Here is a 16,934-nt window from a genome sequence, read left to right on the forward strand (position 1 = left end):
CGATGGTGGGCGAGTCGCGACGTCTGTCTCCCACGGTAGCGAGGACAGCCGCGGTTGAGCTCGGCCTTCCACGGAGCTGGCGAGCTCTCTCTGGCGCTCTCCACACGGATGCGCAGGTTTGCGCGACAGAGCTGGCAAAGCGGCGCCTCCCGTTCGCGTCCCTGGTTCCACGCCCGGACTCCCCACCGACTGCGAGCTCCGACGACTTTACCCGAACCACCGAACCCAAGACTCTTCGAAGACCAAGACGACGAAGAAGAAGCCCCACGCACCACCACGAAGAAGAAGACAAAACAAAGCCCCCGAGTTGGCGTCCTGCGCGCCCTTATATCCCTCCGTTCCAATGCCTCGCTCCTCCCCGTTTATTGCTCCGCCCCTCCTTCCAGCTCCAGTGGGAAGCTTCCAGAAAAGGGCTGTGCCCTCTCGCCCCCCCTCCCCGCGCCCCTCGCGGGGGCCGAGATAATATTTCTTGGCACAGGTCCAGGGAGATTCATTCCCCCAAAATCAGGCCCCTCCTTTACATGACCTCTTACCTTTGACCCGCATCGCCCTCCCCCGCACCAAAAGTGCGGGGAAACAGGTGGGAATAACAAGGCGGGAGAATCAGGCGGGAAAATCCCCGCACCGTCGATGTTCCTTTGTTTTTCCTTCGCTTCTTAGAGACGGTTTACACGAGCGGAGAGGGTTGTGATGTGGTGTGTGGAGAAGGGGATCGGCAGTTGGTGTAGTGGGGATGGTGGTTAGGTGATCGTGGTTGTTGTGGTTTGAGGCGATCGTGGTTATTGGTCCAAAATAACGATAGTAAAGAAAAACGGCTATGTCAAAGGATCACAGCCCTGTGACACGAATAAATCCCATTAAACAACGGTGGGGAAATCTAACTGAACACAGACTTATCGATCTAACTGAACTTCGGACCTTTATGGTGTTCTGCGAATTTCCACAGCCGTAAAAATATATATACATACCCATAAAGTGGTGAATAAATCACAATCGGAAAATGTATCATTTTTCACGGACTCTTCTTTCGCTGTGCATACTCGCCACCTTTTTACCCTGTCATTGCATTATCGGGTAGTTATTTCCAGGTGTTTGTTCAAACCATTGAGCATAGTTGCCACAAAGAGAATCTTTCCATTTTGCCGTCAGAAGTCGTACGGAATTGGCCAGCGAATCGGAAGCGTGGCAACGTTTCAATGACTGTTTAACTCCAATAAATGTCCTGATGAAGGATGAAATGGCCATTTGCTGATATGTGTGTGAAATCAGATCGTTCTCCATGAGTAACCGTGATCCGGATCAGTATTTGATCTTTGGAACTGGGCAAGACAAAAATCAAACATCGATGCTTGTCATGCCTTTCATCGATGAAGGCAGCTGTGGACAATAACTCCAATTTTCACTTAGCGATTCAACATGGAAAATTTTCAAATCCATACTAATATATATATATATTGTTGCGGTATTCGCGCCCGCCGGCGTGCTGACGGCCACGTAACTCGAATCGCGGCACGTCGCCCACCGGACGGACAATCCAGTCATGACCCTCTCGGACTAACGCCGGGAACCAGTCACGGGTGGACCTTTCGGTCTCACCGCGATCGAGCCAATCAGCCCCCGCGTGGGATAGGGTTGCTCGCCAAATTCGACCTACCTAAGTACCCACGCGGAGGGTAGACCGGGCGATCGCACCTCGCCGCAGGTCGACTTCGGACACGGGCCACTTAAGCGACCCGTTCCGTACTATCAGAATAACCGAGCGGTGTTATCGTCGACCTCGACGGTTCGATTAATTATCGGGCGTATTCAGCCCACTACCAACCCTTTACGTGAAGCAAGATGAGGATTCAATAGAGGAAAAGACGAAGCGAAGCGGGAAACAGTTCAACACAAAGCACATTTATTCGCGGCACACGGGAGCACACATATTCAATTCCACCAAATGCACACAGAAAAGAGACAATGTAATTTACACAAAAAGCAAATGTAAAAGCGAAAACACAATGCAGCGCTAATACCGACTACCGAGCACACGGCAACACTTATACAATTCTACTTCACAGACGGCGCCGACAACACATACCCAAAACCAAGGAAAAGAATACCCTCAAGGATGAGGCGGGCCTGAGGCCGAGACCGGGTCGCGCCTACCCGTCTGGTGATGAGACGCGGAGCGGCGATGGCGCCTCAATGGCGCCGCGATGGCGATGGCTCGGGGTATAGAGGATTTTTATTATCCCGCGACGAGCGTCTCCACCTCGGCCAGGTCGCGCTGTCGGCCTCCCTGGGGTGCAGCTCCCGACGCGAGCACCCCCTCGTCTGGTGTCGCTGCCTTTCCACAGCTCCGTCCCCTCCGTTCCGACACCAACGCACACGACGACCAGCTCCTTCTTGCCAACTCCACCGCCCGCGAAGTCTTGACTCTCTGTTTCCGACTCTCCTACTCTCCTACTCTCCGCCTCTGGACTCTCCTACTCTCCGCCTCTGGACTCTCCTACTCTCCGCCTCTCGACTCTCCTACTCTCCGCCTCTCGACTCCCCGACTCCTTCTGACTGACGAACACGGTCCTTTTATCCCCCCGTAGCTTCGCCTTTGACCCCCTCCCTTTGACCTTTCACCTCGCTCCCCATTGGCCCGAGAAAAAGTGGGCGTGAAGGCTTTTTGATCCACAAATTTGCATATATCGATCGTCCTGGAGGCGGGGCCAAATCGCCCCTCGCTCACCGATTGGACGGCAAAAAGTGGGCGTGTGTCGTTTTTGATCCGTTTTTGAAGCACAAAATCCTGCACGAGTCCAACACCGGTACCCACAGCGGGGCAAGAACGGTGGCGATGCTACGGTTGCGAGGTGTGACGTGAAGGTCGTGGCGGTTGTGGTGAAGCGGTGGTTGTGGTTGTAATCATGGCGGTTGGTCCAAAATAAAGATAGTAAAAGAAAAACGGCTATCCTGAAGAGTCGCAGCACGCATTAATGACATGTATTCCCACTAGACAACGGGTTTGGGCCTAACTACACATGCACTTACCGAGATACCTCACCTAAGGGACCTGAATGGTGGTTTGCGAATTTGGTAACCACAACAATATATATATATATATATATATATATATATATATATATATATATATATATATATATATATATATATATATATATATATATATATATATATTTATTTTAAAAATCCTTCTCAAAGAAGGTGATTCACAGTTTTCTGATTTGAAAATTCTGATTTGAAAGTGAAACGATGTCAGAAACCTGGCTACAAATGATAGCAAAACTCTTCAAGAGTAAAACAATAATAATTGTTGTTCGTGAAATGATTGAGAAAAGTAATAAAATGTTCCTCATTCCCACCACAGATGGATTGAAGAAATTTTTCATTTTTCCCAAGCAATAAGTATTGGGAGGGTTTGAGGTGGGAAATGAGATGTATGGTTGGGAGAGAATGTGGGATTGTTGTGGAGTGGGGGTTACAATGTTGTGGAAGAGGTGGGGGAGGGGTGGGGGAGGGGTGGGGGAAGGTTGTCGGGAAGTGGAAAATGCAAGGTTTTCACTGTTGTAATGAATTTACACACGAATGCCAAAAAGTTCCTGTGCACCATTAAAAAAAAAAACTACACAAAATGATACTGACATGTACCCGTGCAATAAAATGGTCAGCCAACATCTGCCTTGGCATGTTCCCCAGTTTACCTGTGAATATCCGGAATTTGCACGTGCATATTATGCACTGCACGCACAAATTGCCGTGCGGGGCACCGAGTCGTATGACGCTGCCACACGTGGTACTGAGCAAATTGCAATGCAGCACAATTCGGTGAACCATCCCAGCTGTTAAAAAAACATTTTTATTGACATCTAAACGTTGTAAACATGATGACACGCCTTTCTGAAAATGAACTTACATGAGCTATCGGCATGTTCGAGACCAGAATTCCATAAAACGTCGTTAGGTGTTGTGGTGTTCCGATGAACACTGAATACAGTCACTGTGGAGACGTTGCCAGTTTATTGATAACATCAGAGACCGGCCACGTTCTGGGCTACCACGTGTGACATCACTTTGGCAGGATAACCATATCTGGTTGGTGCACAGCAGGAATCTGTTCCAGACAGCAAGTTTGACAGCTCGCAGCATCCCTGGCTTGCGACCAATCACTGATAGAACTGTCTGGAATCGGTTACGCAAGCATAATATCTGACCACGATGACCAGCAGTACATCCAATTTTGTTGCGATGTCGTCGACATGCATGCCGGGTTTGGTGTGGACAACGTCTGAAGTTCATTTTCTGAGATTAGGCTGCTATCCTCTTTACAGGCTAGTCGAGGTTTCATCTTGACAGTCGTGATGGCCATTGTCGCGTTTATCGACGGGAAAGGGAACGTTATGCTGACGCATGTGTTGTGCAATGGTTCTTCATTCGGTGTTGGAAGGGTGATGGTATGGGGAGGCATCACTACACATCACAGAACCTAGCTGAAGGTCATTTTAATGGCAATTTGACAGGTATTCAGTTCCGTGATGAAGTTCTCCGTCCTCACGTCCTCCCGTTCCTGCAGTTTCATGGACGTCACATCACATTTCAACAGGATAACGCATGCGCCCTCACGTATCACGAGTGATCACCGACTTCATCACCCAACAGACCATTCCCACACTTCCCTGGCCAGCTGTTTCACCTGATCTTTCTCCCATAGAACATGTGTGGGATGAAATGGAACGACGATTGTGCCATTTTCAAAACCAGCCGGCGACGTTGGCCCAACTGCTGCATGCCTTGGTACTTATCTCAAATGACATCCCTCAAGTCTTCTTCAACTATCTTGTGTCCTCAATGAGGTGCTGTTGCCAAGTATGTGTCAACGCTAATAGTGATCATACCAGATACTGAGCTGTTAACTGACTTTTGACCACACCACTCTTCAAGCCTCTGAAGACATGTCTTGCACACATGTGTTGACATTGTCATGTCAATTTCATGTTTATCAAAAACTAAATATTGATATGGCCAATGCCTTTTTCACATCCACATCTTTGAAGCTACAAACTTCATACTCAGGGTACAGAAACAACTTTGTGTGCGAAGTAACATGAGTTATGTGGCCTTGGCCTCAAAGGCCGTTTTTAAGCCACACATTCAGGCCAAAGTGACCAATATAGCAATTTTTGGCGAACAGAACAACCATTTTGGCTCAAATTGAAAAGGCTGGAGTTTTTTTTGGTAACGTGTGCTCAAAAGGGATATTATTTATGTTTCTTCTGTGTGAGGACTTCTCCTAATCATTCTATCCATGATCAATTATGTGTTTAAACAATTTAAAACTTCCTGGAGCCTTTATTTGCTGCTTGCACTCTCCTTTTCTCTAAATGCCCTTAATAGAAAAAGACTGGTGCTTTCTCTCGAACATGCACAAACGACTTCCTCAGCTCACTGCCGATGTTGCACCCCGTTTCATGATGGGCAGTATAAGTAACTCAAAGCTTTGGCTCTGAGTGAAACCAAAAGTGCAACACAATGAACCTTTTTAAAGTCCATTGACTAGTTTAAATTGATAGATTAACTTAAAATTTTCTTGCCACTAGCGATAGATGCTTTTGCTAGTTGTAGATAATTCTGGAAACATACACAGGATATGCACAAATAATGAGTCATTACCACTGAGAGATTTACATAATACATAGACAATACTGTTGCAGCCATGTGGTTTGTCCTGTTGCCCGGTTTGAATCCTGATGAACCACGTCAAAGTGGTCGCAATGGCCGACTGATTTATCTTTCCAGGTGGATCATGGGCCTGTCTGCCATGATAACGTACCCCAACGGAACCACCGAACCACTCTGATTAGTCGATGCATCACGCTGATCAGTACCATATGTCCGTTCTTTAATGGCAACCGAGCGGAGTCGCCGGGTGCGGTACTCGTACTGGGTGCTAATCTCCCTCACTCAATCTATCCTTTAACGGATGTGTATCATTCTAATAGCGATCAGAGACACAGGAATGCACTCAGAGACCAAGTGGTTTTTACAGCGCGGCGACATCGTGCTGTTATACAATTGGCTATTCTGTCCTGTGTCTTCTTTCACACGTTGGGTGTGATGTGGGCGGAGATTGCCGGGTGGATTGTCGGCGGAGATTGCCGGGTGTATTGGGGGAAATTGCCGGGTGTATTGTGGGCGGAGATTGCCGGGTGAATTGTGGGCGGAGATTGCCGGGTGAATTGTGGGCGGGGTCAATGCGGAGGAGCGACGTTTTTTGTGCTGAATCGTTTTCTGTGTGATGCCGGAAGTTGATTTTCTGAGCAGGAAGTGATAATCTTCCTGTTCCGTTAGTTGTTGACGCGCAGCGTTGTAACTCTCGTTCTTCATTGTTTTTCAACAGAAGTGTTTTTAAAACGTCTTGTGGAGGTGATTTCTTCCTCTTTTTTTTTTTTTGGTGACAGAAGTGGTGATTACAGCACGGCAACATCGCACTGTTGTATAATTGGCTATTCTGTCCTGTGTCTTCTGTCACGTCTTCTGTCACACTTATGGCCGCGTACGTCCCTTTGATCTGAGGGCTATAAGTATAAATTTGTCCAACGTCACAACTCTTCCCATCATGCATGCTAATTCACCGTGTCTACATTTAAATGTTATAACTGCAAAATTGTTTCATCATTCTTAACCTAGACTTTTACTGCCTCCAGCCGTGTGATATCGCAGTATTTGCTTCTTGTTATCATATATTTGACAAAAATGGGAATACGACGAGAACCAATACAATGTTAAACCCCACTACGCAATATGCGCCCCTCAACCAACAAACAAAGGGAAGATTCCTGAATTGCCCAAACCTTAAGCCCTCACACATACCACATGAGTAAAGGTCAGAAGAAATGACGACACTGAAATACCTTGGCTGCGTCCAACAGGACACAATGAGTCTTATGCTTAGGCACTTGCCGGCGGGGGTAACAGTTTGTGCTGCTGCCTGATCCCAGCTGTTGGAGGATGGTGGGGGGGGGGGGAGAGTTGAGGCATGGTTGGAGCTGTCAGTTTCTGGAGGAAACCCACTGCGACCTGAGTGCAGCTTCCCTCATCAGCTCACGACGCTTCACTCTCTCTGTGCTGACCATGTCAGCCCAATTTATAGTCACACCCCCTCCCCCGCACCACCTAAAGCCATGACTTCAGTCGCCCATTCCCTGCTCGGCTGCTATTGGCTCAGGGCCAAGTTTTTGGGCGGAGTATCCCTGACCTTTCGCCCAGATGGTGTTGACTGGGCGGTGGGTGGAATCTTGAGGGTGGAAGTCTGTGGTCTCACACCTAAGCTTGTGCGTGACAGCCGATCGGACTCTATAAAAGCACATGTAAGGCAGATTACAAAGGTGAGAGCATTAAAGAGCATTGAAGGGATGGCTGTTTTAGACACACACACATTAGGAAAGCGAAGATAGCAGCTTTCTACACATAAAATGAGGCATATTCTAAATCGCAATTAAATTACCTCATGCTTCAACGAATACATGCAATATGTGAAATAACAACCACTATACTATTCAAGGTTAACCAATACAAGTCATTCCCTTAACCATACATTGTAAAAGAAAATATACAAATTATAAATGTAACGAATGTGTTGTGCAATCCATTATTATTATTACCTCCGCCACCGAAGGTAGATGGAGATTATGTTTTAATGTCTGTCTGTCTGTGAGCAGGATATCTCAAAAAGTTATGAACGGATTCAGACGAAACTTGGTGAACAGGTTGGGTCCATGATGAGGATGAATTGGTTCGATTTTGGTGAAGATCCGAATACGAATTTTTTTTTTTAATTTCTCAGTGATTCTTCACCATTAAGAGATACAGCCAAAACGATATATGTATGTGTGTGTGTGTGTGTGTGTGTGTGTGTGTGTGTGTGTGTGTGTGTGTGTGTGTGTGTGTGTGTGTGTGTGTGTGTGTGTGTGTGTGTGTGTGTGTGTGTGTGTATATATATATATGTCATGATATTTCAAAAAGTTGTGGACGGATCATGACAAAACTAGGTGGATGAGTTGGTTAGGTGACAAGAACAAGTCAATTTGATTTTGGTTTGGGTGCGGATTCAGATCCGGCCTATAAGTGGCATATAAAATGTAAACTGTTTCATCCTGGCAGAGGTATGTGCTCTACCCAGTCCAGTGCCCTTTGGATTGTTTTGGGAATCTTGTGCTTTTGTGTTGACTATTCCCCGGTATTGGTTTCATGGTTCAAGTGGTGGGCTTGGGATCCAAGGATCCTGAGTTCAAATCCCACTCAGCTGTTGAATTTATACCAGGTGGGGTTAACTTTACCTGTCATCCTTCTGAGGTCGGCAAAATGAGTGCCAGCTTGCTGTTATCCTGTGTCGGAGTGGCGACCCGTCCAGGATTGTGTCCAATAGCCAAGGAGACTGCTTCGGCAGCACCAATGCTCGACACACAGTATGGTCCCCATTGGTAGAGCATGACATCTTGTTTTCATGCTCCCAAAGAGTTTATCAGTGTATTTATAGTCACATAAAGTCACATATAGTCACAGTGTATGACTGTGGAATGTTGTTCCAAATATAAGTCCTCGCTTAATGTTATCCCGGCCAATGTTGTTTTGAAAGACAATATAGTCATGTACAGTATTCCTCATAACATCAGTTCAATAGATAACGACCGCATGCTTGTCTGCATCAAAAACGCCTTGAAAACCGATAATTTAGAAGCCAAACTAATGTTTTTCCTGGTTTTAATGAAGCTACAGTATAAGGTGTACTGTAAACACCGGTGTATAAGCTGGTTTTTTTTTTTATTTTTTTTTGTATACCTTGTCGAGGCTCGTATGAGAGCTGGCACAGAACGCACATCAAGGGGGGGATGAGACAGGAGGGGAGGGAGTGGGAAGGACAAAATAGTGGGGAACAGAGACATTTGGAGATCTGTGGAAGGGAGAGGGATGGGACGGGGAACATGGGGAATAGAAGATGGACATTACAGGGACTTTCAGGGAGGAAAGCAGGGAATTTGAAGGACGTGGGCTTGGGTGGATTATCGGGGGTATAAAAGATCGAGGATTTGGATGGGGGATGATAAGAGGTGGTGGTGAACAGCTGTTTTGAAGGCCTGGAGGGAAGAATGGGAATGAATAGAGTGAGGGAGTTTATTCCAAAGGTGGGAAAAAAGAGGAATGAAAGAGGGAAGGTGAGCAGTGATTCGTGATTTTGGTAGTTTGACCAGAAGGGGGTTGTTGGTGGACCTTGAGCGCCCTGCGGAAATGTGGTGCGGACAAATCACAGAGAGAGCAGGGGGGGGGAGGGCGAGGCTGGAGAGGAGACGGTAGAAGACAGAAAGACCACCGACCAACCTGTGGTGATTGAGTGAGAGGCCCAAAGATTCAGGCTCATTGCGGGAGATGCCAATGATCCGAAATGCCTTGGTTTATACAGCGTGAAGCCGAGAAAGGTGGGAGGTAGGAGCACCAGCCCAGAGGGGAGAGCAGTACTTCATCAGGCTGCAGACAAAAGCTTTGTAAGTGGTCAGGAACTCAGGTGGGCCGAGGAAGGACCTTGCACGACAGAGGATTCCCAGTCGGCGACTGGCTTTGGAGGCGAGGTTTGAAATGTGGCTTTCCCAGGAAAGGTCATGGCAGATAGTGAGACCCAGAAGCTTGAAAGAAAGGACTCCTTCCAGAGGATTGTTGAGAAAGTGGATGGGGGGGGGGGTTCTAAATGGTCCTTTCGGAGAGACATAGTGAGATTTGTCCGGATTGAAAGACATGTTCCACGTGTTGGACCAGTTTGTGATTTTATCCAGATCAGCAGTGAGCGAAGAAGCTGCTGCTTGCCGTGCTGAGGTATGACCGATGGTACGGCAGAGGGTGGAGTCATCAGCAAAGAGATATAGAGGATTTTCCAGAGAGTCGGAGAGATCATTGATGAAAACCAGAAAAAGAACAGGGCCCAGAATGCTATCTTGAGGAACTCCAGCCTGGACAGGAAGGGGGCGGGGGGGATGAAAGAACTCCATTTAGGGCCACACGTTGACTGCGACAGGAGAGGAAGTCTGCGAGCCATGAGTGGAGATGACCTTGGATACCATAGGAAGAGAGTTTGGTGAGCAGGGCAGGGTGCCAGACTGTCAAAAGCACGTGATATATCCAGGGATACGGCTCGGATTTACTGTCTGGCATTGAGGGCTTCCATCCATTGTTGGGAGAGCAGAAACAGCATATCCAGGGTAGAGTGACCTGGTCTGAAACCAAATTGATGATCAGAAATCAAGCCATTGGATAAGAGGAAGGATTTGATATCTGAAGCGATGATGGATTCCATAACCTTGCTGATGATTGGGAGAAGGCTGATTGGTCTGTAGTTGCAGGGATCTGTTTTTGCACCTTTTTTGTGCAGGGCAGTGATGTTTGCTGATTTCCAAGCAGATGGCAGATGGCCTTGAGCAAATGAGAGGGTGAATAGAACAGAGAGAGGGGGTGAGCAAGAGCAGAAGAGCAGGCTTTGAGGACACGTGGGCTGATGCCGTCTGGACCGGTTGCAGAATCTGAGTCGATGTTTGACAGCAAGCTCTCCACCTTGTCAGGAGAAAAGGACACAGAGTCTAGGGACAGTTGGGTGCGACTGGATAAGGTGGGTAGAGAAAGTGATGGGTTTTGGACACAAGATTGAGCTGCAAACACCGAGTTTATGCATTCAGCTTTTTCACGTGCGGTATCAGTAGTGCTGCCATTTGAGGTAAGGGAGGAGATGGAGGGAGAACATTCACCAGAAACAGATTTGATTAGATGCCACCAGGATTTTGAGGAGGGAGAGAGGTTTGAGAGTTCAGACTTGAGATGAGAAAGATAGTTTTCTGGCTCTCCTGAGGGTAGATACACACTTGTTCCGAGTTTTATGGAAGGAACTGAGATCGCCCTCAGTTGGGTTTGCTTTCCCTGAGGCAAAGGCAAGTTGTTTCAGGACAACTGCCTCACTACAAGCTTCAGTGAACAAAGGGCGGGAGGAAGGGTAGGATAACTGAAGACGAGAGGGGATAAGTCTGTGCATGAGGGAGAGCAAGTTTCTTTGAAAAAATTCCCAGGAAGAGTTGATGTTGGAGAAAGTAGAGATAGGAGACCAGTCTATAAGTTTGAGGGCTGCTTGGAGACCCTGCCAATCGGCTTGAGTGAAATGCCAGACTCGACGGTGGTGAGGTGGTTCTCCGATAATAGCCAGAGATGTCCACTTTGACAAGGATGTGGTCAGAAGACCCGATTGGACCGGAGGAAGATCAGCAGATATTGTCAGGGAAATTTGTCAAAATCGGATCCAGAAGAGATGGAGTACCATTGGTTGAGATCCGGGTAGCGAAGTTGACCGATTGAGTCAGTCCCAATGAGTCGCAGAAAGCTTTTGCTGAGGTGCCATTTCAGGTGAGAGAGGTACCCACACCTAGCCAACTGGCATGATGACAATTGAAGTCACCACATTTGAGGAAGAGAGAGTTTGGATGAGAAGATAGAAGTTGGTCCATGTTTTCAGATAGTGAGGTGTCGATGGAGTCATCACTGTTAGGTGGACGGTACAGTACACATATAAATATGAGGTGGGAGTTGAGGGGAAGCCGTAGCCAGAGGTATTCCTGGGGGTGTGGGGGAGTGAGGGCAGTGCATGGAGAGTGAGGAATAGAGTCTTTGATGAAGAGAGCAACTCCTCCACCAGGGCGAGGCTCAGGTCTGTCAAACTGGAGGAGGGAGTAACCAGGGAGAGATATTTGGGAGTCAGACACGTCTTGGGGGAGGAAAGTTTCTGTTAGGCAGATTATGTCTGGTTTGTCAGTGGCAACCTGTATGGAAAGATCTGAAAGGTTTGAGCGAAGGCCCCAGATATTTGAGGTCCATACTTTTAATGAAGAGGTAGGGGAGGAGGCTTTGGGTGCAGGGGGTGGGGGGGAGGCTAGGACAGGGAGCGGGGGGGGGGAGGTAAGGAGTGTTGTTGGAAGAGTGTTGGGGATTGCAGAATAGCTCGGGGAGGGGGCCGAATGAGGAGGAGAAAAGGCTCTGTGGTGCTGGGGGAGAGGGGGAAGAAGGCAGTTGAGGATTTGAGGAGGTGGAGTGAAGAGATGGAGGTGAGAGGGCAGTGGAAGGAGGCAGCTTTGTGGATGGGAAGGTGGGGGCAACTTTTGGAAGGATGAGTGAGGCGGATGAATAGTGGGAGAAAGGTGAGGGGGGAGTTTTTGAGAGAGGTGAGAGGGAGACTTGGAGGGAGAAGAGTGGGATGGTTGCTTTGAGAGTGAGGGGTGAGAGGAGTGAGTTGGCACTGAAATTGGAAAAAAGAATGGTTGATGGAAAGCGAACATTCATAGCAAACTAGGGTTTTTAAAAGTTTTAGGTCAGTTATGCGATTAAACACATTTCTTGAGGGATGCAATAAAGGCGAATTCAGAGAATGGAGAGAAGAAACGCTGTAACAGTTGGATTTTTTAGGCAAGGTATGAAGGAAAGGTCGAATTGAGAGCAGTCAGTTTAAATAGCAGAAGAGTGGTGCATTCTGATACAGTAAAGAGTACCACACGTGTGAAAGAGGAAGATGAAGCATTATAAGAGATCGTTTTTGTTATTATTATTAATGTTTGAGAGAGTTTTCAACAGATTAGGTCATGGAAGTGTTGTAGAAAAAAAATCGAGGAAGAAGAAGAGGAGGAAGAAGAAGAAGAATCGGAGAAAGGTCGCGGTTTAAAAAAAAAAAAATTAAAAGATAAGAAATAGAGTGATTAGTTGGGATGGGGGACGTTAAGAAAGTGGGAAAGGTAGAAATTGAAGATAATCGGGAGAAAAAACAAATAAACACGATCGTACACCGAAGGGAACAAAGGGTAGGCCTCAGGCCTGAAGGATAGGCCTCAAGCACCCAGTAAGAACAAGTTCGACGAAATCTCACAAAATAGCACGATTTTTGAAACAAAACCGAACTAGGAACACACAGTAACATGTAGGTGAGAAAATAAACTGTTAAAACGGGACAGATAACGACCGGAAACTTAACTTTGAGATCGTCAGCAGGGAGTCCCCAAGGAGACCTGCCAATGCTCCAAACCCAGAACCGGAATATCAAATACTGGTGTATAAGCCCACCCAGTGTACATTCAGTGTAAACCTTGTATACACCGGTATTTATGGTACCTTATGAACTGCGGCCCAAAGCGTAAGCCACTTGATTGTGGCGGTCATTGCTGTTCATGTTGTGTCGGTGCAAGTATCTTTTTCTTTTTTACTCGCCGTGATTTTCATTTCGTGCGATTGTCATTAACCCTTCACAATCATCATTGGTGAGTGCAGTATTAAATTATTTGTTTAAAGTTATTTCAAACTTTTACTGTGCATCAGTGGATGTATATAATGGCTTTTGGCTGGCAATAACATTTTTCCCTGGAACCAACTCCTCCTCCCTCCCCCTCTCCCTCCCACCCCACACCCCATATTTACATTAATTCTTATGGAGAAATTGGATTCACTTCTTCATTCTGGTTAAAGTCGCACCTTTCCAGAATGCACGATCAACTATAACAGTAAGCGAGGATTCACTGTATCCTGGGGTACTTCCCACACCTCATGCAAGGTATTTGTTTGTTATTTGACTTTCTCAGTGCCCATGTAACCACATTTGGCCTTAGTGATGTTCATATCAGTCCTTTTTACAGGCCAAGGTATCTTTGTAAGAGTTTCTTCGGCCTCTACCTTCCAGATAGTTTTTCACCACATAAGCTGGATGCTTAGGGTCATTGTCCTGTTGGAAGATGAATACCTGCCCAATGGGGTATGTTCCTGAGGCAATGGCATGATGGATCAGAACTTCCTGGGACCTGTGGGCAATCAGTGTACCTTTGATTTATGTAAATCCCCAACACTCTTGGCTGAGATGCAGCCCCACACTTGTTTTGATCCACCATTGAGGCATCACAGTTGCTGTTGTACACTGAGTGTTATAACTACTCCCCAGTCCACCTTTGAACAAACTGCCATTGATTATTGCGTAACAGTTCACACAATGGCTGATCTGGAAAGAGCACCTTCTTCTAGGTTTGATCATCTCACTGGTTCATCTCTGCTACATATTCCACCCTTTTCATTTGGTTGCCTCTCCTCAGCAAATGTTTTTTGACAGCTACTATACAACCATTAAGACCACTTTGTATTCATGTGCATCATACTGTTGTTGAAGAAACATTAACACCTTTGTTTCAGTTTTGTCAGTTAGCAAAATCTCGACTGGATCATGGTCTTGTCACGTAGACAGCGTACCCTGAGGTGCTTACCATCACTTTCAGAGAGGTTTTCTTCCTTGACCATGTCTATTTTCACAATAATATTTTTGCATATCCTCCTCAGTCTTGCATGCAGCTTCTGCTGAAACCTGAAGTCGGTCTGCAATCTGCCGCATGGAATAGCTTCGACGTGCTAAGACTTTGATTTATACAGTATATGCTTGTCATGTGATATTTCCTTCCCATGAGCTATATAGTATTCAACACACTGCAATGATATATGACTGCCTATACTTTTATAGTATATGTCACCAGCCGTAAATGCCCTGGATCATGTACAACAAGCTTATTTCAGTTGTAATAATTTATTTTCCCTTTGTAACCATCTCTTCTTTTGTCTTAGTTTAACTGACGTGAACTTTGTGCCGATATCATATTTGTGCACTTTTGTGATTTTCAATATCACATAAAATGGTAAATGGTACAACACTAATTTGATCATGATTATTACACAGATTTATGTTCACCGAATTGCCAGCAGATCGTTTGTTGCGTTATCTGGCATTGCAGCACATTTCGTTTACAATAAAAGAACATAATCTTTTCTACGAGAATCTGGTACATCCAGCACTACGGGTGTACTTATCAGCGGCAGTCAACATGTTAAACGGGGCATCCCATCTGCCGGCATTAGTTGATGGACTTTAAATAACCCACAGTGTCCTTCGCGAAGAGTAGGTGAGCTATTGCCAGCATGAAAGTCAAATTGCAAATTCCTGCCATAACTACTGCTGGGATGGCAATGGCAAACCACATCCAGTATAACTCTGTTACCAATAAACTGCTTTGGCAGTGCTGAACTTGCCCTCGGGTAGAATATCAATACTGTTTATCTAACATAGTGGACAAAAGGACAGAGTAATCAGTTTTAGCTTTTTTAAATTCTCATTGTTGGCTTCAGTTGTTTGTTAAAGTTATTGATTCTGATGATAAGCACATGATCTTTGATCCTTCTCCTCACTTGAAAATAAGTTCCACAGCCTAAGGGTTTGACAAAAAATATATAATCACTGAGGATTTGAGTGAAGCGCACGCTTACAGTCGCTTTGGAGGGTGAGGAGGAAAACTGAGGATGTCTAAGGTACATGGTCGGATAAGGTGTGATGAGGTGCAGAGAAGGAAAAATGGAAAGAGATGCGTGTCTGTGGAGTCGCTCTGAAATGAACGGTTGTCACGACTTGCCCTTGCCAATTGTTTTTTTTTTGCGTCCACAGCAGACGAGGTAGGAGACAAGGGACAGAACGTGTGAGAAGATAGCTTAATAATGAAGTGTAAGGAAGTCTGTCAATGTGACTGTGTTTCACATTGCCCGAATTGATGTGCTCAGCACGACACCTGGATTGCTCGCTCGCCTAGCACTCTGCACCATCTGCTCAGCTCTGCCCTCCGTCCCATGCTGTGCCGTGCCATGCCACCGACCTCTCCAAAAGTAGATGTGTCTCGCAAGCTCTAACAACCCAGAACTGAACTGAACTAAGAGCCAAGAACTACTACAACTCCTTTGCAGGATATTTTCTAGACGTCTGGAGAGGCAGGAACCCAAAATCTGTCAAGACGGTCAGTAGGCGTTTCCCAACGCCCCCATTGCTGCACGGACGCCCTCCCAAGTATTATCCCGGTCCCTACAAGGAATTGATGTCGGAAATAGCCTCATTCACTTCTGAACTCTGCCGTGCAAAGGATGTCCAAGGTTAACATGGGGTGTGGGTATCTGGGGGTGCTTTCCGACCATGACCACGAACGTGTGCTGGACACCAAATGGGGGCTGTAATTGAGTGGAGCACTAAGTCTATCCATGCGATGTTGAACGTGTTCTAGTGCATACTTCCGCCCGAGCTGCATGTCAGAACGTTCCAAACACAAGCATCTTTAATGGTATGTGTCATCCATTGTTCCCCGATATCTTCAAAGGACGGTTGAAGCACTGTCGCAGTTCAGGTGAAGTAAGCGAGCTTGAATTGATGTTGGAATTTTTTTATAAGGGCATTGTGATGGTTATAGGAATGGTGTAGCATTGTGGTTCGAGTACGGCAAAGGTCTGAAGTGTTGGTCGGTTCGGGTATGGCGCGAAGTTTGAATGGAATTTTGGTGGCATATGCGAATGAGCTGTCTCTTGTTACTATACGGCCAAGCATGCATGAAGAGAAGATCGTATGTGCGGCAACGTAAATAAAATAGATAAAGGATAGGAATAAAGACCTGCCTAAAAGCCCTCACAACACATTTTGTCCCATAAACCCACGAAACATAAGGGAAGGGCTATCTAAAACGAACACCAATGAAATAACTGCCTTCGGCCCGCTATATGTTGTATGCCATAACCTGGGGGAGCGCCCGCTTCTCAGAACCGTAACAATATTATGACGATTCTATTTACTTTTCACTATAAATGTTTCCTGAAAAACCCAGCTGCGTTCACTGTTTGAGCAGCAGATTGAACAATGATTGTCAACGCACAAGGTGAATGGAAATGATAACTTGCGACCACAACTGTTTACAAATGGGAAAGGAAGTTTCCTTTGGCGTTCTCATCTGAGCCTATTTAGCTCTTGAAGCTGAAATCCCAGGTTCAAAACCCATATCCTACATTGATTTGTCCATTACTTTCTAACATCC

At 46.3% G+C, this 16,934-nt stretch overlaps 2 protein-coding genes across 3 annotated transcripts in view; one reads left to right on the forward strand and one right to left on the reverse strand.

Annotated features, from left to right (window-relative positions):
- LOC147016900 (uncharacterized) overlaps positions 1-16,934 on the reverse strand; it is a 394,344-nt gene that overhangs the window by 322,889 nt on the left and 54,521 nt on the right. The gene's annotated exons all lie outside the window — the stretch shown is intronic.
- Positions 1-16,934, forward strand: part of CLPP (caseinolytic mitochondrial matrix peptidase proteolytic subunit) — a 43,898-nt gene that overhangs the window by 25,952 nt on the left and 1,012 nt on the right. Inside the window, exon 7 of one of the 2 annotated variants that reach the window (XM_085846139.1) lies at positions 3,365-3,474. The exons of the other annotated variant lie outside the window; for it this stretch is intronic. Coding sequence (XP_085702265.1) covers positions 3,365-3,402 — 38 coding nt within the window. The 3' untranslated portion in view covers positions 3,403-3,474. Of the gene's footprint in view, positions 1-3,364; positions 3,475-16,934 lie in introns of those variants that run through there. 2 annotated transcript variants of the gene reach the window in all.

Source organism: Eptatretus burgeri, chromosome 11 (assembly GCF_056783735.1).
Source record: "Eptatretus burgeri isolate ZD-2024b chromosome 11, Ebu_testis_v1, whole genome shotgun sequence".
NCBI classification, from domain to species: Eukaryota; Metazoa; Chordata; class Myxini; order Myxiniformes; family Myxinidae; genus Eptatretus; species Eptatretus burgeri.